Genomic DNA, 24,226 nt, shown 5'->3' with positions numbered 1-24,226 from the left:
GTGTGTGTGTGTGTCCACGTGAGTGTGTGCTCCTGTGCCTGATGCAAGGTCCCAAGTGAGAGGACCAGGGCCGGGACTCTGACTTCTCCCTCGAAAACAACCTGAGTAGAGAAAGTGTAGTGTTCTCTGCGTTTTAATCCCGTCCTGCACTGCACTCTGGACTCTCAGACTGAAACACTTTGAATTTTGTATGTTACTGACTTTGCCCTTCTTGGGGCAGAAATGCCCAGCGGCAGGAATTTGTGCCGGTTTCCAAACTAGTTCACACGCTGGACAGCGGCCCCCGAGTTGCAGCTGCACTGGTCACAGTCAGGGAGGAGTCGCTGCACTCAGCTCTCTGTGTTTCGTTTTGGTTCACAAATAGCCTTCTGCTCGCTTCCCGTGGTTTCCCGTGATTTTAGATATTGAATTTTGGCACCAGTGAGTGTGTTTGTTTGCCTCAAGGAGCACTGAGTTGGAGAGAAACGACGTTATAGGAAATGTCAGGTTCTTCACTTTACTCTGGTAGAATTAAATGATCTGTCCAATAGATGTCTAAAAACAAATAAACTGTTTTTACTCCTTTGTGAAAGTAAAACACGCTTCATGTTGAACATCTTAAAATGAACAAATATTTAAGGAAAAATATGTTACCCATAATCTCCCCCAAAGATACCTGCAGTCATCACAGTGATAAATATACTGTGGCTACTCAATAAATATTTTTAGAACAAAAGAATAATATGAACTCTAGAGAATACAAGCAAAACCTTTTTCTAACTTTTTTCCCCAAGTGCCTTGATTACTGTACCTGAGATACATGTATTTCAATGAACATATATTGAATACTCACAAGCAAAGGCCCTATGCTCAATAATGATGATGTAAAATGAAGCTGGGAAAGATTGAGGGCAGGAAGAGAAGGGGACGACAGAGGATGAGATGGTTGGATGGCATCACCGACTCAATGGACATGGGTTTGGGTAAACTACGGGAGTTGGGTGATGGACAGGGATCCCTGGCGTGCTGTGGTTCATGAGGTCACAAAGAGTTGGACACGACTGAGTGACTGAACTGAACTGAAAAATGAAGCAAGGTGATCTTTGCTTCTCTCAGTGGAATTTGTATCCAGTAGAAGAAGCCCAGTAAATCCCTGCCAATGCAAGGACACCTAGAGCAGCTATGTAAAATCACACGCAGGGAATTTCTTTCAAATCCAGGTGCCCCTAGCGATTTCTTTTCTCTGGACATTCTTGACTGTTCTCTTTTCTCTCATTCCATATCAGCAAATACTGTTCGTCCTATCTTTAAAATTGATTCACAACTCAACTCCTCTCCCTCTCTGATTATGCTGCCCTGAGCCAAGCCACCATCTCTTCTTATCTCGATAATTGCAGTGGCCTCCTTACTGATCTCCCTGATTCTGTTCTTGCCTCCATACAGTCTGTTCTCCATCCAGAAGCTGGAGAAGTCCTTTGAAAAATTTTCAGCTCATAACAACCACCTTCTGCCACAAATTCTCCAATGTATTCAACTTTATTTAGAGTAAAAGCCAATGTCATTACATTGGTCTGAAAGATGATTTTGTCCAACCCCCTTTTCTGTCAACTCCCCAGTCTAAAATATACTATTCACCATCTTGCTCTTTTGCTTACTCTAGAACAAGCCAGCAACCTGCCTACCTCCTGGACTTGGCAAGAGGTTTTCCCTATACAGTGCCTTTCCCTTAGACATCTACCTGCATGACTTGATGTCCTGCGCTTCAGATCTTTGTTCAGATGTCAGTTTCTTTGTGAGCCCCTTCCTGTTTGTCCTAATTCAAACCAGAGCACTCCTACCCCTGGTCCCTGCTTAATTTTTCTCCAAAGCACTGTTACCACTCAAAATACCATATATGCTTATTATTTATTTACTTTCATAATACAAGCTTCATAAGGGCAGGCATTTGCTCTCTTTATCCCCAGCTCCTGAAACATTCCTGGTGCATTGTAGGTGCTCAGTTAGCATTTGCTGAAAGAAAGAAGATAATGTGTTCAGTCTGCTGACATGCCTACATGTTCTCTCTTCCTGTGGTTTCCTTCTGTTCAATATCAAGATACTTTCACAACGTTGACTGGGCGGCTCAAGAGCACATACGTTGTCACTAGCCTTTGTATTTCTTAAATGATAGTTGCTGAAATCTCATCTTAACTTTTCCGTGCTCCAGGGCAAGTAGATGTTAGTAGCCAATGCTGCTTGAAACTGACGCTCCATCTTTACAGTGGTCTGGAAAATTCAGTTCAGAAAGGGGCCAATGAAGAGAGATGAGAGACACTGCTGCACTTTTCCATATCTACGAACCAACATACTTAAGCCCAGAATTCGCTTCTCATAAAGTGAGGAAATCTAATATAATGTCAGGATTTTGAAAAGGATGCATAATTCTTTGATAAGTAATATATGTATTTATGCAGGCTGGAATAAAAAAGAATCATTGAACCAGGGACTTTAGCTTCTCCAGTAATGTTAGAGTGGTAAGGTTTTTTTTTTTTTTTCTTCCTCATCTCAAATTCTAAAATTTAATAAGGAGATTGTCAGGGGAACCTAACATTCCACTCAAAGGGTTCGTTACCAGCAAATACAGCACCACTGAAAATCAGAGTCGTGAATCAGATTCCTATTCAGTGAAGGCTAGTTCTAAATGCACCCCTTGTTCCTTACATTTTTGGAAGTCCCATATTCAGAAGTAGTCTACCTGCTCAATCACATTTGTGTCTTTCTGCATTAAAATAAAAATAGTCAAGAAGGGATAAGTGGGGGAATATTTATTCTTGCTCCGAATGCATCTAAAGGCCTCTATTTTTTAAAAAACTCCTTCATTTGAACTCTTGCTTTTCCACTAGCTTGTTTATCTCATAGGAAGGAAGGCAGGCACAGCCTATAAATAATGCTTATGTTTCCGTTTCGGGATGTATAGGGCAGGAGAGCCTCTTCCCTGAAAGGTCAAGGGCCACAGCCAGCCCGCTCCCCTCCTGAGTCAGACAGGTCTCCCGTGTTGCTATTCGGAACTCAGTAAAGCAGAGTCACGGAAAATAAATGCCCTGTGAGCAGCATCCTGAAAATTCTAGCACAATGCAGAGTTTCCACTCTAGTATTATCCACCATTGTTGGACAATCTTTATTGAAGATTATTTTTCAGTCTACTTTTAGAGGTTTAGTGTTCCTAAAGTGAAGCGTACTCCACAGTTTTTGAAATTTCCACAAGGAAATGAGCATTTGGAAAGTTCTCAATGACCTTATTTCTTCCCTTGAATTTGCTTTCATATTTTAAGAAACTTTAAGACTTTTCATGTCTCCAGAGGATAGATTAAGTTTATTTTACTGGGAGTTTTCTTCAAATTACATGGAAAATTATATGTTGTCTAGAAAGCTATTATCTGTTATAGCCTAATAATAGAAAAAATATGTATGTGCTTTTCTTCTTCAGCAATTTAATAGTTATTATAGCTTACTGAGTAATTGCAAGGGGAGAGGCAGTAAGCGAGGATTTTCTGAAAATGTGTGACATATGAAAAGATGCACAGCATCATTAGTCCTTAGGGAAATGAAAATAAAACCCACAGTGAGGCACCACTTCATAGCCACTGGAGGCTCTGTAATCAGAGAGACAGATACTATAAGTGTTGGCGAGGATGTGGACTCACTGGAACTTCCATGTGTTACTGGTGGGAATGTAAAATGGCAGACCCATTTTAGAAAATGCTTTGGCAGTTTCTTAGGAAATTAAGCACATACTTAACCATATGACCCAGAAATCCCAGTGTCAGGTATTTACCCAAATGAAATGAGAACACATATTCCCACAAAGATGCTTATGCTAGGTTCAGGGAAGCATTGTACCTAATAGCCAAGAAGCAGAGACAACCCAAACGTCCATCTCTACTGGAACGGATAACTTTTCAGCATTGAGAATGAACAGACTTCCAGTACACATAGCAATAGAGATGAATCTCATGAACATAATGGACAGCTAAAAAGCCAGAAACAGGTGTGTTGAGAGTCTGATATTTAAAAATAAGAATACTGATCCATGCAATTGGAAGTCAAGATCGTGGTTGTCCTTTGGGGGAAGAGTAATGGTGGGTGCTGGGGATGAGGGTGCTTTGGGGTGCTGGCCGTGCTGCGTCTCTCAGTCCAGACGCTGTGATACAGCTGCGGTAACTTCGTCAGAATTCATCCAGTTGTTCCCCGAGGACTTGTGCAGTTTTCTGCATGCAGGTTATACTTCCAAAAAATATATTAAGACTATAAAAAAACGGAGTGACACTTGGTTTCCAGAGATTTAGGGCTTCTAGGAAAACACTCTCCACATTCATTGCTACAAAGACTTTACCATCCAGTGGGAAGACAGGCTTGTTGGTGAGTAATTCTAATGTGAAACAATCTCTGAGAAGTGCTGCATTAGAAATATACTAAGTACAATGAAGTAAAGGAAAATACAAAAAAAAGGACAACTGGCAAAAATGTTATAGGCTGTAGTCACTGTTGGATTTGCTACATAATACTGGGAGGAACAGAATAATGTTTAAAAGTGGAAGACACGCTATACATTAGAAAGAAAGTGAAAAGTGAAGTCGCTCAGTCGTGTCTGACTCTTTGCAACCCCCTGGACTGTAGCCCACCACGCTCCTCTGTCCGTGGGGTTGTCCAGGCAAAGTACTGGAGTGGGTTGCCATTCCCTTCTCCATACGTTAGAAACAAAAGGATTAAATGCTTTGGGTTATGTACAAGGAGTTGGGACTGTTGGAGAGACAAAGTTGTTTTCAAATATCAGAACACAGAAGTTGTTTATATCCTTCAAGATGAGTTCCTCTGTTTTCAGTTGACTGCCTTTGCCTGAGTTGTAGGTTATTTTGTTCCAGAGGTTCTCAGCCCTGAGTGCACGTTGGGATCACAGGAGCTTTTATAGCTGCTCCCGAGTCAGAATCTCCAGGGCTGGGATTCGGGTGTCTGTCCTCTTTCTAGGCGCCTGTGAGTCTCCTGAACCGCCGGGGCTAGGAGCCCCTGCTGGAATCCTGCGGGCAGAGGGAGCCTTCGCTGGGACCATCACACAACAAGAAAGGCCTCTGAAAGTGCCGTCTCTTTGTTTTGGGAGCTACTGTGGCTTTCACAAAGAAGAGCACTTTTCATATTTATCTCTTTGTACCTGTGCCAAGAAATTTCTTTGCAAATGGCTTTTATCCAAGTATGACATGAAAGATGTTAATCCTACTGTTAAGTTTTAACCTTAATTCTTTCAAGCACTGGGGCATTGCTTCTGATTTTATTACAGGTACATAGATCCACAGCAGACGATAGAAGTGGAAAGGACAAAATGGCACGTGTAGGTCACTTGTTAATGCGCTCACATGACTAGTCTTTCTCCTGTGAGGGAAAAATGTATTTTTAGTCCTAACATTTATGTATCAGATATTCCAGTGCAAAATAAGACCTGCTTTCACTTAGAAAATTTTAGTCCTCTACTTAGTTCATTCACTTGATATCGCTTGTTAGCTTATCCATTTTCTTTCTCTTTGTTTTCAAAGAAATTTTAGAATCACAGAAAAGTTGCAGAAATAGTAAAGGGTTCATGTGTATTCCTCACCCAGCTACCTCTAATGTTGACAGCTTATATAACCATAGTGCAATTATCAAACAAGGAAATTAACTTGAAACAATAAGATTAACTAAGCTACAAATCTTATTTTAATTTTACCAGATTTTTCCTTGATTTCCATGTCTCGTCCAGGATTCATTCCAGGATATCACATTGTGTTGATACCTACTTGTCAAGTCTCCTTACACTCCTCCAATCTGTGACAGTTCCTCATTCTTTTCTCGTACCTCATTATCTTGACCCTTCTGTTGACTACTGGTGAATCATTTGTAGCCTCTCTCACATTGGGTTTGTGTGGTGCTCTCTTATGAGTAGATTGAAATTGTTCATTTTGGTGAATAATTATTTGCAGAAATAATTAGATGATACATTATGTCTGTGTATGTTATTGCTAGTGTTGTCAATTTTGATTATTTGGGTGAGGTGGTATCTGCTGAGTCTCTCCACTATAAAGTTACAACCATTGATAGTTGATAAATACCTTTGGTGGGCTTCCCAGTGGCTCAGACAGTAAAGAATCTGCCTACAATGCAGGAGACCCGGGTTCAGTCCCTGGGTGGGGAAGATCCCCTGGAGAAGGGAATGGCAACCCACTCCAGTGTTCTTGCCTGGAGAAGCCCATGGACAGAGGAGCCTGGCGGGCTACAGTCCACGGGGTCGCAAAGAGTCAGACACGACTGAGCGACTAACACAAACACAAACGTCTTTAGCACTATGCCAATGTTGTTTCACCTCAGATTTTCATCCACTGATGTCAGCATCCGTTGGTATATCTTGCCTGCAATAATTAATGCTGTGGTCTTCAGCTGATAACATTTTTTTTATTTCCCTTATTCCTTATATATTTAGTAATTGGAGTTCTTCTATAATGTGCCCTCCCTTGGCTGTTTGTTTGTATCAATATGAAGCTGTGAATACTTATTCAATTTTCTGAATCATAATCCAGTATTATCATTATTTATTTTGCTGCCCAAATTGTTCTAGCTGCAGCCATTGGCAGCTCCTTCTGACTGAATCCTCTGTCCTTTCAATGTACCCTCACTCTTTCTTATCGCTTCTTTTTTTCTTCAATCACAAGATACCACAGAATCAGCTTCTATTTTACCTGCCCCAGGTCTGGAATTTTTCTAAGAAACTCTGATTCCTTTTTTTCAGTTTACTGGAGAATGATGTTTAGATCTGGGTGCTTGTAGACCATTGTTACTGGGGTGTCCTTGGCCCTATTTCCACTCAGCAGAATAAGCTAGGAAATATATCTATGTATATTAAGCCACACATGTATGCACATATACAATATTTATTAGTTATTTCTATATGTATTTATCTATCATGTGTGTCTAAAAAAGCATGAGTTCATTCTCATATCCCTGATTCCAATTCAGTACTATAAGGTTCATTAAGCCTCCCCCCTTTTCTTATTTGTAACTTCTTTAACAGTGAAAAGACTGGCTCTCATTATTTATAATCTTGGATTATGCATAAAGTAGTTACTGAACTGCTAACTCATACCCCTATGAGAGATCGATTTCCCAACTAGAGTGCAGTAATTTGCTGACAGTTCTGTTTGGTTTTCACTTTACAACATTCAGTCACAATCGTGTTTCCAAAGCGACTTACTTCTTAGTTCCATCCCCTTCGGTGTGGTTGTACTATTGGCCCTGGTCATGCTGTTCATTTGTTAACACAGTTAGGTTCGTTTGTTCCTGTCGGTAGTCTGCTTGGGCTTCCTATCCTAGTTGGTTTTATTTTTTTTATTTTGGGAGGTATATAAAACATTACTCTGGTTTAGAGAGTCAAGTTCAGTTCAGTTCAGTCACTCAGTCGTGTCCAACTCTTTGCAACCCCATGAACCGCAGCACGCCAGGCCTCCCTGTCTATCACCAACTCCCAGAGTTTACTCAACCTCATGTCCATCAAGTCGGTGATGCCATCCAGCCAGCTCATCCTCTGTCATCCCCTTCTCCTCCAGCCTTCATTCTTTCTCAGCATCAGGGTCTTTTCAAATGAGTCAGATCTTCACATCAGGTGGCCAAAGTATTGGAGTTTCAGCTTCAGCATCAGTCCTTCCAATGAATATTCAGGACTGATCTCCTTTAGGATGGACTGGTTGGATCTCCTTGCAGTCCAAGGGACTCTCAAGATTCTTCTCCAACACCACAGTTCAAAAGCATCATTCTTCAGCACTCAGCTTTCTTTATAGTCCAACTCTCACATACATACGTGACTACTGGGAAAACCACAGCCTTGACTAGATGGACCTTTGTTGGCAAAGTAATGTCTCTGCTTTTTAATATGTTGTCTAGGTTGGTCATAACTTTCCTTCCAAGGAGTAAGCGTCGTTTAATTTCATGGCTGCAGTTACCATCTGCAGTGATTTTGGAGATGAATGAAATAAAGTCTGACACTGTTTCCACTGTTTCCCCATCTATTTGCCATGAAGTGACAGGACCGGATGCCATGATCTTAGTTTTCTGAATGTTGAGCTTTAAGCCAACTTTTTCACTCTCCTCTTTCACTTTCATCAAGAGGCTCTTTAGTTCTTCTACGCTTTCTGCCATAAGGGTAATATCAAAGCTAGAACCAAAGAGATATTCCAAGAAGTGTGCACCCCTCCTCACCCCACCCCCACATTCCATACCCTGTCCTTTTCTCCCTTTCCCACCAACCCACTGCAATTAAACAGTCTCTGTAGTTTCTGGTATGTCTTTCCCATATTCCTTTCGTACAAAGGAGCAGATTCCTATTTTTAATTCTGTTATGCTTTGCATGGTGGTAGCACATCATGGAAACTCTTTTGTACTTTATTTTTTCACTGAATGATTTGAAAATTCCTAGTGATCTTCCCCCATTTAACTTTTTAAAAGCTGCCTGGTGTTTAGTTGTGAGGATGTAGCATAGTTTAACCACTCTCCTGTGTATGGGCATTATGCTGTTTGCATCATTTTGCAATTACAACCAACTCTTTAATGAATAAACTTGTACATGTATAATTTTGTGTAATTAGAAGTATATATTCTTGGAAGGAAAGTTATGACCAACCTAGACAGCATGTTAAAAAGCAAAGACATTACTTTGTCAACAAAGGTCTGTCTAGTCAAGGCTATGGTTTTTCCAGTGGTCATGTATGGATGTGAGAGTTGGACTATAAAGAAAGCTGAGCGCTGAAGAATTGATGCTTTTGAACTGTGGTGTTGGAGAAGACTCTTGAGAGTCCCTTGGACAGCAAGGAGTTCCAACCAGTCCATCCTAAAGATCAGTCCTGGGTGTTCATTGGAAGGACTGATGCTGAGGCTGAAACTCCAGTACTTTGGCCACCTGATGTGAAGAGCTGACTCATTTGAAAAGACCCTGATGCTGGGAGGGATTGGGGGCAGGAGGAGAAGGGGACGACAGAGGATGAGATGGTTGGATGGCATCACCGACCCGATGGACATGAGTTTGAGTAAACTCCAGGAGTTGGTGATGGACAGGGAGGCCTGGCGTGCTGCGGTTCATGGGGTTGCAATGAGTTGGACACGACTGAGCGACTGACCTGAACTGATTCAGGGTGGATTCCTAGAAATGCAGTTCCTTTGTCAAAGTTGACTACAAACATGCTCATGTCACTCAGTTGCGCTGTTTGCCTATGGAAACACCTTTCAGTGAGTTCATGTACTACCTTAATCATCATATGTTCCTGAATTATACAGCTTTGAATTTGTGTGACTTTTTAAAATTTAACTTTAGCATGTTAAAATTTTTAACTTTAGCATGTTAAAAAGTATTAAAATTGCATTTGGGGTAAGGAGTTAGCCTTGCATAATTCATCCTTTGCCAAGGCATACTAAGTAGCACTGTAATATGTCAGCAGCCCCTGGTAGAGGCAGCAGTCGTGCATCCCGTTTACCCTGTCCTCCCCGGTGCAGTCTACGAGTTCATGGTCACTGGTGCAGAGGAGAATTCAGGAACTCCAGCAGTGACGTAGTGACACAGCATTACATGATGCTGTCATTTGCCCAGACTTTTCATGTTTCAAAACTCATTCACGTCTTCCTTTTTAGTCCACTGGACCACTGTAGAACGGTGTGGGGAAATATCTAATAAGCATTCTATTTATGTAGGGCAAAGTGCTTTACACGTATTTTCTCACTTGAACCTCAGACCAACCCTGTGAAGTAGGCAGAACAAATAGTCAGGTAAGGGAGCTGAGACGCAGGAAAGTTAAAATGTTATTCTAAGTTCAGCATCTACTAAGTAGTGAGGCCGGAAGTGAATTTGAGACGAGAAGATACCACACCACTGGTTTAGCAGCTCATGAAAAACGAAAAAAATATCCAAAGGTCGGACATATTCACAGAGAGGTAGATTACTCAGTATAGATTTTGGAATTTAAAGATTCTCTTGGACCCTGTTTTACAGACACAGTGCAAACACGTGGCTCCCTCTGAGCTGTAACTGAGCTCCCTCAATCCTGCGTGGCGGTAAACGGAGGCGCATTCTGAACACACACAGCCTCCTCTACCGCCCTGGGTGCCGCTGCGGTGACAGTGAGCCCTGGCTCTGGAGCCAGACTATCTCCATTTGCACCCTCGTTTTGCCGCTTAATAGGCGTGGGGCCTTGGAAAGGTGTTTAACCTCAGTTTTCTTACCTGTACCATGTGTTATTTTTTTTGTAGGCCTGTTTGTTCTTGTTCAGTTGCTCAGTTGTGTCCGCCTCTCTGTGACCCTGTGGACTGCAGCACACCAGGCCTCCCTGTCCATCACCATCTCCCGGAGCTTGCTCAAACTCGTGTCCATTGAGTCAGTGATGCCATCCAGCCATCTCGTCCTCTGTCGTCCACTTCTCCTCCCACCTTCAGTCTTTCCCAGCATCAGGGTCTTTTCTAATGAGTCAGATCTTCACATCAGGTGGTCAGAGTGTTGCAGCTTCACCTTCAGCATCAGTCCTTCCAATGAACACCCAGGACTGATCTCCTTCAGGATGGACTGGTTGGATCTCCTTGCAGTCCAAGGGACTCTCAAGAGTCTTCTCCAACACCACAGTTCAAAAGCATCAATTCTTCGGCTTTATGGTCCAAAACTCACATCCATACATGACTACTCTTGGGCTACTGGAGGGATTAAAAGTAACTTCATCAGAAAGACTGCCTGGTGCCATCTAGACATCATTCTGACAGTGATCATTCCATTTCCTTCAAAGCACGTGTTACAGTTTAGAATTATGTATACTTCTGTGCTTGCTTCACATCTCTCTCTCCTCCTAGAATATGGGCTTCGTGGCATCGAGGACTCTGCTTATTTTTGCTGCTCTGTGTATCCCTTAGGCCCATTGCTCCTAATCACTGGGTGAACATTTCTTGACTCCGTCTGCCACTTCCTTGGCCCTGTGTTTATTTTAGCCACGTAGGATGACCTGCAGCTCCCCGTCCCTTCACGCCTTTCTACCCTTCGGTGCGCTGTTTCCTTAGCCTGACATGCCAGCCCTCATGCCTGTGTTTTTCTGGAGAACCCTTTCTCAAGATCCCTCAAGACCTAGCTCAGCTCTTCCATGAGGGCTCCCGTGACCCGTCTCATCCCCTGAAGACTGAGGGCCTGCCCCGTCCCTTGGCATGTCTCTGTAATAGAGCTGGCCACGTTGCAGTCATTGGCATGTTCAGCGAATATTTTTAAGAACTGACTCTGTAGCATGCACAGGCTAGGTGCTGAGGATACAACAACAGTGGATAGATCTGTCGTTCTAATAGGAAAAGTGAACGACAAAAAAAAAAAGTACATAACTAAGCAAATAAGTACTAGCAAAAAATGATGGAGTGATTGGTTCTGAGACGCTGCCCTTTGCCTCAAGATCTGGAAAGTGAGAAGTTTGGGGGTGGGGAGAGGTGGGGAGTGAGCCCTGTGTTGTGACTGTTTACCTGGCTGTTCCCCGTTCCCACCCAACCCCCCTCCCTGCCCCCCACCCTCCTGCCTGGCGCTCCGAGCTCTGTGACCCCGTGTGCCCCCGCCCGGCCGTGGTGCGCCACGCTGGCCCTGCGGGCATGTCAGGATTAAATGAGGAAACGCGCCTGAAATTCCTAGCCCGGTGCCCAGCACCTGGTCGTCCTCAAGCGCTGGATAAGAGGCTCTAGTGTGCTCCCGAGGTTTCTGTTGTCTCATGAATGAGTTAAGGAAAAGGAAAATTTAATTCTTACTTCAGTAAACAGAACTATGGCAAAAGAGAAACTGAATACCTTGATTGTATCTTCAGTTGTCTTATTTACGGTGTGTTTAAATTTAGACAAAAAAGAAGGGAAAAAAGGGAACTCCCATTCACTACTGATTTTAGCACCTAGAACCAGTAGGTGGTCACTGTCCGTGTGCTCATCATGTGGCCTCGGGAAACTCCGCTGAGCATTTGATTGACCATCGTCTGCAGAGTGGAGTGCGGAGCTTTCACGTTCCAGCCCCAAACCTCGATAGAAATACACAGTCCACCCGTGTGGGGTCACCTCGCATCTGGCGCTCCTTCTTCTGAGATCATAACTCTAGCACTTTGTAGTGAAAGGGATTTTTTGTGTGTGTGCCTTCTACTTCTTCTATCATAAGAGAGCCTGAGGATATCTTAACCGATGAATTTTATGACACTACCAGAGATAGCAACAGTTTTCTTAGGTCAGGAACACCGGTAGGATTAACCTGAGACACTGCTTCTGCTACACGAAAATATCACTCAGACCACACAGCAAACCTTGGGCAGATCACTCCTGTCCTGTCCTACCTCCTTGGGAAACTAAATGCCAAAACAGCATGTACACAGTTGAGAGCATCAGCAAATTGATATCCTGAGGAACTTCTGGAAATTTTTTTTTCTTCCCTTATATTAATAGCATTTTCACTGGAAAACACTGAGATCGTGATTATTGTTTTTATAAACTTTAAATATCTGGCTCATTAGGAATGCTTTGATACTTGAATACATAGGCATGAGTTCTCTAGTTTAAAAAATTACTGAGATTAATTAGCGAAGAGATTTTTGCCATGTGTTTTTTCCCTGCAAGCTTGAAGAGTTAACATTTATTTACATGAGTACTTCACTCTGCTCTTATCATTCTAATCAATTGGAAAATATCATCTGCTTTTAATGTCACAGGAATCAACTCATCCTATCTTAGAATGAGGAAATAATTAGCAAACAATTATTATTCCTTTTTAATATTTGTGGCATTGTTTTCAGAATTTTCCTTTACAAACCGATGCACCATAAACGTTTTCTGGCTGGAGGTATTGAAATCTGTTTCTCTGTGCACAAAGGTAGAGGCATGTATGTCTGTTTCACTAGAAGTCTGTAGCCAAGAGCCACACTGGCAGACTGGGCGCTCTGATAGGGTGATGGGTTATGGAGCCTTGCAGTGATGTGTGGTGTACATCACAGATTATGGGATAAATCTCTGTGCCTCAGTAGAGGTACAGGGCTGAACAGTCAAGAAGACTAGGGGCAAGGATAGAGTTCATGTGACAGGCTTCATTTCCTGTGTCAATAGGAGGAAGACTTCTGATACAGTGAGGACATTCACCATAACAAATGCTAGCAGCAACTAAATTCAACTGTGTGTATACTGTCCTCTTAATTCCTAGCTGTCTCAAGAAGGACTAATGTGAAAAATGTTATACACTCTTACATTTTACCATTCATCAACAGATGGGAAAAAAATGTGCCAATTGCTAAAGAAATTCACATGCAGAGTAACACACCTCAAAATGGTGTTTCTGAAGGTTTTTCTTTTTAAAAATTATTAAATTTATCTTGGGTAAAATTTAATTACTCCTTGGGGGTTTCCTGTAATGTTATATGTGTAATTCATTTGAGTTTATGCCCTCTACAGATACGAATGTTTGGAAGTACAGGTAACCTTGTAATGAATAAAACTGATAAAAGGTTGTGTTCCAATAAAAGGGAAATTATGGAATGATTATTCACTTTGTGAAAGGCTCTGTCACAGGGCACGCTTTCCTAAAGCATTTTAAATTGGATTTCATTTACGAAACCTTGGTTTACACACAACATTTCAGGAACAAATGCAGTGAGGATATGAGAGACATTGTCGTAATAAGATAGAGTTCTCTTGGCTGACACCTGTGCTTCCTGTCTCCCTCTGTCTCCCCTTGCAGCTCTGATAGCCATTGGGCGGTACAGCATGACCATAGAGACTGTGGACGTCGGATGGTGCAAAGAGATTACAGACCAAGGCGCCACCCTGATCGCACAGAGCAGCAAGTCTTTAAGATACTTGGGGCTGATGAGATGTGACAAAGTGAGTTGCCTGTCGAACTTCTTTCCTACGTATCAGTGTCATTTACAGCTCGATGTTACCTTCTTCTTCTTTCCCCGGGCATATATCTCTTTACATGCACGTACTTATGTTATTACAGGTATGCATGGTAATCTGCCTGGTTTTCTAAACTAATCTGAGATGATTTTTTTAATTTCTCTGTTTAAAAATGAATGTGCTTATGCAGAAAGAAAACAGCAGTCACACACACACTCAGCCTAGCTTGTGGCTTCCTGTCCGTGAGTCCGCGGACCGCGGTGAAACGTGTTTGCGTGGCAGACTGCAGCGTGCCCGGCCTCACCGTGAAATCCCGCTCGGGGTTCCAGGTTTGCTCCAGCAGTCTGGAAAGCCCAGTGCCAGCTGATTCTGTCGCAGTCTGCAGCGTGTGATTCCCCTGCTCAGTGTCTTTGTGTTCTGGCCCTCTGGAGGCAGGAAAGGGCCAGTGAGGCAATGTTAGGTGGGAATCGCCACCCTTCAGATGCCGCTTTTCACACATGTTGAGAAGCAGTCTTAGAAGCCCCCCCGAGGTTCAGTGGGGCTGGCCACAGGCGTGAGCCTGGGTTTGAGAAGTTGGGCTGCATTTAATAAAGATGATCAAAAGCTGTACTGATAACCAGGCATTGGAGAGGCACTTTCCCCTTTGTCTCTTTGACATTTTCCCCGGTTAAAAATCCGGGAGACGGTCGTTTGTACTGCAAAGGGGAGAAGACGGAGCTCAGAAGGACCAGGCGCTGGCCCCAAGCCCCTCATCCAGGGGGCACCCCAGAGCTTCAGGCCTGTGTCCAGCGCCCGGGGCCCACCCCAGGGGCTGTCTCCAAAGAAGGGGGTGCTTCCTTGAAAAAGACCCACCTCAGATACTCGCTCTGAAATGTGGGCAGCTTGTAACAATTTATACACGTGTGTTGCTTTTTGCGATTGGTGATAGGGACAATCTAGCAAAAGAGCGTGAGGCTAAATGTATATGCCTCTCAAAGGCCATGTATTTTCTAAATGTAGCAAATTTGGGGACAAATGAGAAGAATGGCCCAAATTCTCTGTGCGCTTTGTCAGTTTCGTTAATTGACCTAGTTCTTTTTTCCAGATGTTTTACAATCCCAACTTATACCAGACCTTTCCAGTGAGTTATGGTTAAAGAGATTTTAGTGTGTATACTCAGCCCAGCCTGGAATGCTGACCGACTTTTACTGAGCAACAGTGAAGACCCCGGGTGACAAGTCTCTCTTAAACTTCACTACTAACTAACTGAACACTGCTACTAACCCTGTCACTTCAAAATGACTCCTTTTAAAACAAGTGAGAGTCCAGAGCAGGCAGAGTGTTCTAGAAACCCTGAACAGTGACATTAGAACTCTCCCGCTTCTGCCCGAAGGAATTGCTGCTCTCGAACCACCTAAGTGAGGACAGGAAAAGGTAGGCGTTTAAAGCCGGACTCATGTGCCCACAGCTGTTGGCGAAGTCCCCATGTTTCTCGTCCAGCCTCTCTAGACTTCCCCTTCGGAGCTGGATTTGTACTCCAGTTAGTTCAGAAGATCCTTTCAGACGTATTTGCTGACCAGCATTTTGCCAATTTTCAGTAAGTGGAAGGATCCTTTTCTGCCTAAATGCAAATTCGTCCAAATTAGAGCTCTCACACCACCCAACCCAGCCCGCTGCAGCCAGCCCAGCTGCCTGCTGGCGTCCTCGGGCTTAAGGCAGTTCAGGGCCCAACACGGGAGGTTCTGCGAGGATGGAAGTTTGCAAACCATACAAAAAGCACACATAGAGCCTCGCACTTAAAAGCCTGCTGGTTGGTTCAGTTGGATGGAAGTCCCGTGCGAGTGTTCTGTCCTCCGCATCTGCATTACGCTGTCCGCCTCCAGATCCTAAATTTCTATCAGGAGTCAAAGGAGTGTGTGAGTAGCAAGGAAGCAAAGATAGCAGTCAAGGACGTGGACTCTGGAGCCAGAGTTCAGGTGCAGACCTGAGCTCCGCCCTTAGCCGTGTTGACTCGGACAGGTTAACCTCTGAGTGCTTCTGTCTCCTCATGTGTAAAACGAGGATGATAGCTGTACCTGTCTTGTAGAAATGCTGTGAGTATTTACATGAGTGGACATATATCAAGCCCTTAGAGTAATGCTTGTTATATATAAAATGCTTAATGTTAATAATTATTCTCATCATCAACAATATTATATTAACGTGGGTCTTGATTTTTCAATTTACAAATGAGAAAAAAATTGCATTGCCTGCTATCCCGTTTTTGAAAGGAAATCTTTAGAAAGAGGAAAGACATGAACTGAAAGATGTTGCCATTTCACTTTTCCCTCACTTAAATTTAAGATTATTATTTCTACAAAAATAGATCAATAATTTCATATTAAACACACTCTACAAAGGGAAACTGATGCCTTTGAGGGACAGTGTATTTGGAATCAACTTACTGATCCAGGCATAAGGCTGAAGAAAGATTTGCAGTGGGGGACAAAGGTGAGTTAAAGATGAAACAATTCAAAGAGGCAGGAAAGCAAAAAGAAAGAAAGAAGAAAAATGATGAAGGAGAGGATATTAGAACCGAAACCGAAAACAGTGAAATTCTATTTAGGGTGCAAAGAGCCACTGTCCATCTTCGTGTGGTCATCTGTGCTAGCAAAGACATGAAGAAGAAAGTTAATTTGGTCGGTGGGCTTTCTGAACTTCAGACGGATGGGCTTCATCCCATCTGTGCATCCCAGGGCTGGTGCTGTGCTGTCCTGGGCTTCTCTGAAATGCTGAAACCCGATTCTATTTTCTTTCACTCGGGGCCACTTATATTTGATTTGGAAGCCATACTTTAAAAATGTCTGCTTTTTTTGCCCCCTCACTTGTGCTTTTGAAGAATTAAATAAGAAAATGCATTGTTATCTGTTGTAGGGGGGAAAAAGTGTTTTTCTTCCTCACTCTTTCATTAGATAAAGAACAGATGAGGAAATGTATTCTTTGCAGATGAAAGCAGCATGTACTTAGATTATCAGACAGCGTCTGAACTAAACAACAGTAAATTTGTCTGGCAGCAATGGGTGACTCCTAGGAAGGAGTCCTCCAGTCGTTAGACAAATGCAGCGTCCCCCTCATGCTTGTAAAATTAGGAAGCGCATTAAGAAGCCCCTGTGTGAGTAGCTTGTCCGATTGCTGGATGGATAAGCACGTTAGAGGCATTACTTGGGGTCTGAAGCCGACGCCACTTAATCCCCTAAACTTCAGTGCATTGTAAGAGTGCAGAGAAGAAAACGCTGTGTGAGACGGCTTTGATGAATTGGGGTGAACTTATATTCTTAAAGACTGTTCAAAGGCTTACTTGACCTTGGGAATTAGAGTTGACCCGAAATCACCTATCAACTTAACACGCATTTATTTGGTGATTTAGTTAAAACTACTTGTGTAACCAACGGGACTCTCTAATAAGAGCAATATGTTTTTTTCTGCTTTCCGCAATTATAGACAGTCAGTGGCTTTGGTCATGGAAGTCGTTTTCACAACTTCAGTGAATTCTAGGTTCTATTCAGATCTGTTTCTTCTAATAATATGGTATTTTCCTCACTTCTTAACATGGCAGTTTGGATGGAGAACAAAACTAAGAAGGACCAAAAAAAAAAAAGTTCCTGGGAAAGCTGTAGGGCAAATGGAAATACAGTGTTCAAGGTTAATGAAAAATGTTTGGGGTAACAAGGTTGAGGAAAAGCAAGGGAGCCCAGTGGCATGGTGTTGGCTGAGAAACCAGACCTCGCCAGAGGCAGCCCAGCTGGTTTGGGAAACCTCCGTGATAAAATGTCGCGGTGGAAACCTCTGCAACGTGTGTTAATACAGAAGTTTGGAGACAGAGGGCCTGAGTTATGAGCAGCGAATAACATCATAAATGTAGCAATTCTCAAATGCCAAACCCTTGTGAAAAGCAGTTGGATGAAGAAATGCTGGAGCTTTTAAAAGCTCCCTTTCACTTTCTATATTTTTTTTCTTTTTCTGTAACTTCATGCAGAACTAATTTTATACACTGTTCATTTGATTTGAAAATGCCAGCGTCTGGGGTAGCATTAAAGAGCATTATTGAGGGAGCCACTCTTGGCAAAGCGCTTGGCTGAAAAGGCTTGTCGGCTGTCACGTGTCTCTGGAGTCGTCGCTGGGGGGCGGGGAGCCCCCGTTCACCCCACTGTGTGCCTCTGCCCAGAGCAGGTAGCAGCCCTTCTGCGTGGAAGCCGCCTCGCCTCGGCCCACAGGGGTGCCAGGAGTGCCGTGGGGGCCACCCGACTCAAGGAGCAGACGTAAATAGATTCTGAAAGGTCCACCCCGATGTCCTCTGAGCAAAGCCTCTTGGAATTTCTTTGATTTCTAGTTGACATAAATTAGAATTACACAGGCGTGAAGAGTCCGCCCAAAAAAAGATCAGAGAGGCTGCTGGGGGAGGAGAGTTGCCTCTCTCTGATCCTATTGATTATCCAGCTGCCTTGAGGCCAGGGGCCTCCGTGGAGGTCGACTATTATTGATCCACACACCATGGAAATAATCAAATTAATTCATTTCTCATCAAACTGCCACTGCCAAGACCTTTCTCCTCACCTGCCCTCATTCCTGAAGTGCTTAGGTAAGGAGCGAAACAGATGATCTCTTTTAATAAGAAATGATTTCTTCAGGTCGTAAGAAATCCTTGTTTTCACACAGGGTTTCTCTCATTGAAATGGTGGAGAGACTTACTCAAATCAATGAGCAGTCAATGCAGAAAGAAAGTTAGGGAGACCAGTCAGCTCCTTAAAGCCAGGAATCCGCTTTGCAACCTTAAAATATCAAGGGCCAAGTTTTGCGTGCCCAATGTAATGTAAAAATATTCAGGAGGAATTGACCACTGTGTTTTTTTTTCAGGAAGTAATTATTGTAAGAGAAAGCCTCAACAGCCTAAAGATTTCTGCGGAGAAAATGGGAGTTTTCATCAGCTCATTTAGGAGCCAAGAACAGGAAAGCCCTACGGGGAAAATAATATAGGACTCTGTAACTAATATACAGAACTAACTGGAAAAATCAGTTTAGGGGAAAAATAATTTGCGGGGCCCTGTGTCCAGGACTGTTTGGGCCGCAGTTCAGCCATGAAACCACGCATATGCCTGCAGGGGCTGCCCTCTGCCCACAGCGTACCCACAGCTGTTTCCAGGGTGCCGGGAGCCAGAATTTTAAGATCACAAATGTATGCCTTATCAAAGAAAACAAAACAAAAATGCTCTCCTGACAAGGCGGGAGCGGTCTGACGGTATCAGATGGGGCAGTCATGGGAGACGTATCCGTTCCCCAAGCTGCCCGCCAGGCCACGTGCCCCAAGAGAGGACGTGAAAAAGAGTTGTGTGAGGCTGGGGCTCTAAAATCTGAACTCGAGTCCTTTGCGTGAAGTATAAGCATCTTGTTCCTTCTGCTGATAAAACAGTTTCTCCCAGTGATTTCCGCACAGGAGCACTTAAAGCACATTTTTACAGCCCTCATCTGATTATCCCTGGTAATTGAAACAGGGAAAAAAACCATCCGCTGAAACTCAGAGGTTATCTCTCCACCTCATTTTAGCCAGGGCCCCATCTCCTCCTCTTCCAGCCCTCCTCGCCGACGTTCTCCAGAGCAGTCGCTGAAGGCCTTTCTGGTATTTAAGTAATAAAGCAGGAGCCCCTGCTGTGGCACCGTAGACGGGGTCGCGCTGGTGGGCACTAGGGGCAGGCCACCAAGTTTCCAAATCCCACACCCTTTGCTTGGCTCTCTGTGGGGCTTCGGACAGCTTACTCTAAAAGCCTGTTTTACCATCTGATAAATGGGATAGTATTTGCCCCACGGGGTGGTTATGAGATTATATGAGGTATTTCAATAAAGCACTTAGCCTAAGGTCATACAGTCTGTAAGCGCGCAGTAAATGTCAGCTACCGTGACTATTCTCTTTATTGACCTACGTATATACATGGCTGCCCTGGAATCCTTTCGGATATTTAACCATGATGTGAACTGCCCAGTTCACATTTTCTAGCCATGAATATAAATTCACATGCTCAGATCTTACAAAGAAAAACCTAGGCCCCTGAGACTCAGACAACAATTCTTTAAAAAAAAAAAATTCTATTTTTTGAATAGTCAGGGACCCATTAAATGACGGTCAAATGTATGGAGGAGGACGAAACCTCAAGGCCTGAGGGCTCAGTCCTTTCCTGTGAAGAGAGAGAGTAAGGGCTCGGCAAGTTAGACAGCCCGCCAGTTCCAGGCTGGTGTGTTTCTTCAGGGAAGACCGCGCGTCCCTGGAACATTTTAAGGGCTGTGCAAGTAACTGCTTGTGTCTTGCTCACTCCTTTTGTGGGACTGACGCATGGTGCGATTTTTTTTTAAGGGAGAGAAGAGGAAGCCTGCTGTTCCCCAAAAGCTGTGGGGTGAATAGAATGTTATGTTGCAGTTTGCCTGAAGCGTCATTGCTTTGCAGTAAATAACCTCCTTGGAACTCTGATTTGGCTTAAGTAATTTTAAGAAAGAGTTAAGGTTGGAGGATCATATTATCTTTTTTCTGATTTAGAAATAGAAAAGGTTAGCAGCGAGTTCTTACAGGAACTCTGACCCCAGCACTCCTAAGCATCTCACTTCACAAAGTAGAAATGAGGGCCACCTGCCAATGCTCTGGAGACTGGGGGGGTCTGCGGGTCCCTGGAAGGGAGCCCCCCAGCCTGCCCCCTGAAACCCAGCTACTCAGCGCCAGGCTCCTGGGGCCTACCACATCTGGCAAGCAGTTTTTCAAGAGAAAGCCCCAGTTTCCTCCCCCGGCCTCCGATGTGTATTATATATTTTATCAACATATTCAAAAAGCATCTACTGAGCTCCTGACTGTGGTCCAGTAACTGTACTAGCCAACAGGTCAGAAAAAATAACACCAAGATCAGAGTTCCTGCCCCAAGGAGCCTGCAGCCCGCTGGGGGAGACAGACAAGCAAATGGGCAGGTACAGTGGCATCAGGGTGCCGGAAAGTTCTGTCTCTTCTGCATGAAGAACCTCGCTTTGGTTTCACGTGGCTTTCAGCAACAGTCCTTGCAGTTTTGTCTTTCCGGTTCAGCTCCCGGAAAGGACCGGCTGTGAACACTTGTCCTTACTTTTCTGCACCCCCGACAGTCTCTTTCCACGCTGCAGGCGACAGCGACTTCCATCTCACTGACTCTGCTTTCCGCCTCCCTGACCACAGCTCGCTCCATCCCTGAGCAGCTGCATCCACGGGTACCCGCTCCCTTCTTAAGGAGGATGCCTTTCTCTCTTCCTCCCGGCTCCTGCTGCCTCCTCCCAGGCTGCCTGCATTTCCTTACCTGTAAAGTGAAAATGAGGGCAGCACGGATCTCAGAGCTGCTGGGAGGACTGAGGGAGTCAGTGCAGGTAAAGTTCCCTCTGTGAAGTAAGTCATGGCTATTAGCCCTGCGCTGTGTGCGGCCTCAGGGTTCCGAGGAGGTGCCTGGGAGCCTCTTAGGAATGACAGGTGGCTAGGAGGCCAGAGGGCCTGTCCCGGCCCCTAACAGCAGCCCCAGTGACCCCACTTTGACTGCTTTATCCACTTGGCTTATTTATTTGATCTGTTGACTTATTTACTACTTTGGTTTGCAGAAGCATCATACAACCAAAAGCAAGTTTGAAAACCATTAGATCCCATTACTTCTGAATCATTTGATAGAGAGACAATAAAAAAGTAGCTATTTCACTTTCACTTTTCAGACTGGGGGTAATAAATGAGTGAGTAACAAAGATGATACCTTGGATTTAGTACCAGTTTCCTGTAGCTGGGGGCTTCTGAGGGCTGCCTCAGGGGTCCAGGTCAGTCAAGGACAGAGTTCAGACCTCTGCGGTGTGACGAGACTCACACCCTTCAGAGCCTAACCCTGAACGGCTGTGATTTATGTAGAGCCTCTCTTCTGAAAGTCAAAAATGTCGCTTGTTTATGCAGAATGAATTTTTGCTGCTAATAAATTTATTTTAGGAAACAGGTCAAATCCATAAATTCTACCTGATGAAAATTCAGTTTTAGAAAGAATTTTTTTTTTTTTAAACCAGGTGTCCACTAGTGGTTACCATCGCCCTAAGCTTTATGTAAGAAAATAAAAACTGAAATCAAGAAAGCCAGTAAGCACAAAAGAAAACATAATTTTAGGTTCTGAGAGTTTTCTGTCTCAGTTGTCTTTTCAGCTTAACTTGTGCACGTTTAATTTAGAAACACACAGATGTGTTCCCATAAATATGTCACACTCACTGCTCCCTCAGTGACAATGTTTATTAATTATCATATTAGGACCCAGGTTTCTCAAGTAGTCTTTTAGGGTGCCACCAAGTCTTCCCCAGTGGCTTTGTCCATCCAGGCGTCCCACATATGTCAGGATTGGTTCTTACCTATGCTGCATGTGCAAATCTGTACGAAAGATGTACAGCCTTGCATGATGGGTCAGTACTGTAGGTTTGCAGCCTCAGGACATCCTATCCCAGACTACCCCTGAAGTCTCCACTTGGCTCGAAACATCCTTCTGGGTTGAGGATCGCTCGGTGAAACAGGGAATGAAAACGTCGCTGATTTTTCTCTCTGACGGTCTAGTTGCTGGACGCCCGTCGCCCTGGTCTCTAATCAGAGGCTTCAGGTCAGTGAGCCCCCATTCTCACTTAGCGCTGCAGCCGTATCTGTGATCCCCATTCCTCCAGATTCCTAGCAGCTCTCTCGCCGTGCAAACTCAGGTGAGTAGAAGCAACGCTAGTGTTAGCAGGCAACCCACATTTCCCAAGGAAGAGACAGCATGAAGCCAGGCCTGTTGTGATATTGACAGAGCAGAGCACTTCCAATCATCGCAGATTCTGGATGGAGTGACTGCATCTGACCAAGCTGACTGAATTTATGAGCCTGCCTCTGTCAGCTTCATTGCATTGTCAGTGTCTGTCTCTTTCTACACTTGGGGATTTTGAGATGAGTTTTTTTGCCACCCAAGAGTAATATTTCTTACCTCTGTATAAAAAATACACCCTTGAAGGCCTCAGGCTCCTGGCATGAGGTTCATGCATGAGGCCTAGTGCATTACGGGTGGCCTGGAACTGCGCATATTTAGCAGGTGGTTTTTAGGCTCCAATAAGATAGTCATTTTCTTCTTAAGATTATATCAGACACTTAGTCATGTGTGCCCTCCCCTCCCTTAGATGTTGGGAAGGTCAGGTGGCCGCCTCCTGTGTCTCTGGGATCTCTTCAGTCAACCTGAGCTTCACCCTGAAGTCTTCCAGAGGCTTTAAAACATACTTATACCTGGGTTCCAGTCCTCCAAGACTGGGATGCATTTAGTCTGGGATATGATTGGGCCACTGAGATTGTTTTTCAAAGATTCCCCAGGTGGTTCCAATCAGCAGTTGGACTGGGAATCACTGTATCTTGTTTGTATGCTCGGTTGCAGACACAGTTTAATTTCTTTTTTTAACTTAAAAATTTTTGTGAGTTAAACCCAAGACATTTTGACTTCGTAGGAAATCCACTGAGAAATGTTTTTCCTTGGCTGAACACCTGTTTCCCCTTAGTCTCCCTGGACAGAACATGTTCATGTTAATTACTTTAATTTAGCAGTCACCTCCATGCCTCCGCCACGAGTTACATAACAAGATCGCCTAAGCTGTGTGCGCGGTATTCTGGATGTTCTTAGTCATCCCCTCGTTTCGATAACTGCACGAGATTTTCTGGGATAAAACTGTCCCTGGAATTCTTTGGCTGCTGCTGAGGCTGAAGTCCAGAGACCTCTTAAATGAATTCTATTTGTCGGGCGGGGTGGGGGTTATTGACACAGTTTAATCCATGCCACATCAGGGAACACAGATTGATACTTGTTGTGTGCGTGAGTCACCACAGGGTGCGGAGAGAGACTTTGGTTTGGCTAAGAAAGGAAGAGGGGTGGAAAGGCACATGATGCTGCCTGCAGACGCGGCCTCCGTCTGCTCACGTTCCGAGTCCTCCTGTGGTCCTTCCTGCCTCTCCCCTCGCTGTGGGTCCTCCCGCAGCCTCCTCCTGCCTGTTGAGCTGCTGGACCACTGGGACGCTCAGCTTGCAGCCCCAGGGAAAGAGACGAGGGGAGAGACCGTAAAAGCGGCATCTGATTCCTGGCGTCCCAGACCTCCCTGCCCTGGTCACAGGTGGTGCCGGCCGGATGTGGCGAGTCCCCCAGACAGGGCCGTGGGTGTCCTGCTGCAAAGGGAGGGAAACAGAATCACGAAAACACCCACCCGGCCTGCGGAGAGCCGGCTTACATGGTCAGCAGTGCAGGTCCTGAGAAGAAAAATCACTGTATGGTCTGCTCTCTGATTCTCCCCTTAG

At 44.3% G+C, this 24,226-nt stretch overlaps 1 protein-coding gene across 1 annotated transcript in view; it reads left to right on the top strand.

Moving 5' to 3' along the window:
• Positions 1-24,226, top strand: part of FBXL17 (F-box and leucine rich repeat protein 17) — a 512,447-nt gene that overhangs the window by 478,715 nt on the left and 9,506 nt on the right. The window contains exon 8 of the mRNA XM_061152120.1: positions 13,739-13,881. Within this exon, the coding sequence (XP_061008103.1) occupies positions 13,739-13,881 (143 nt within the window). The remainder of the gene's footprint in view (positions 1-13,738; positions 13,882-24,226) is intronic.

The sequence above is a fragment of the Dama dama genome, chromosome 9 (genome assembly GCF_033118175.1).
Source record: "Dama dama isolate Ldn47 chromosome 9, ASM3311817v1, whole genome shotgun sequence".
Classification (NCBI taxonomy): Eukaryota; Metazoa; Chordata; class Mammalia; order Artiodactyla; family Cervidae; genus Dama; species Dama dama.
This window is presented reverse-complemented; position numbering and strand designations above follow the sequence as displayed.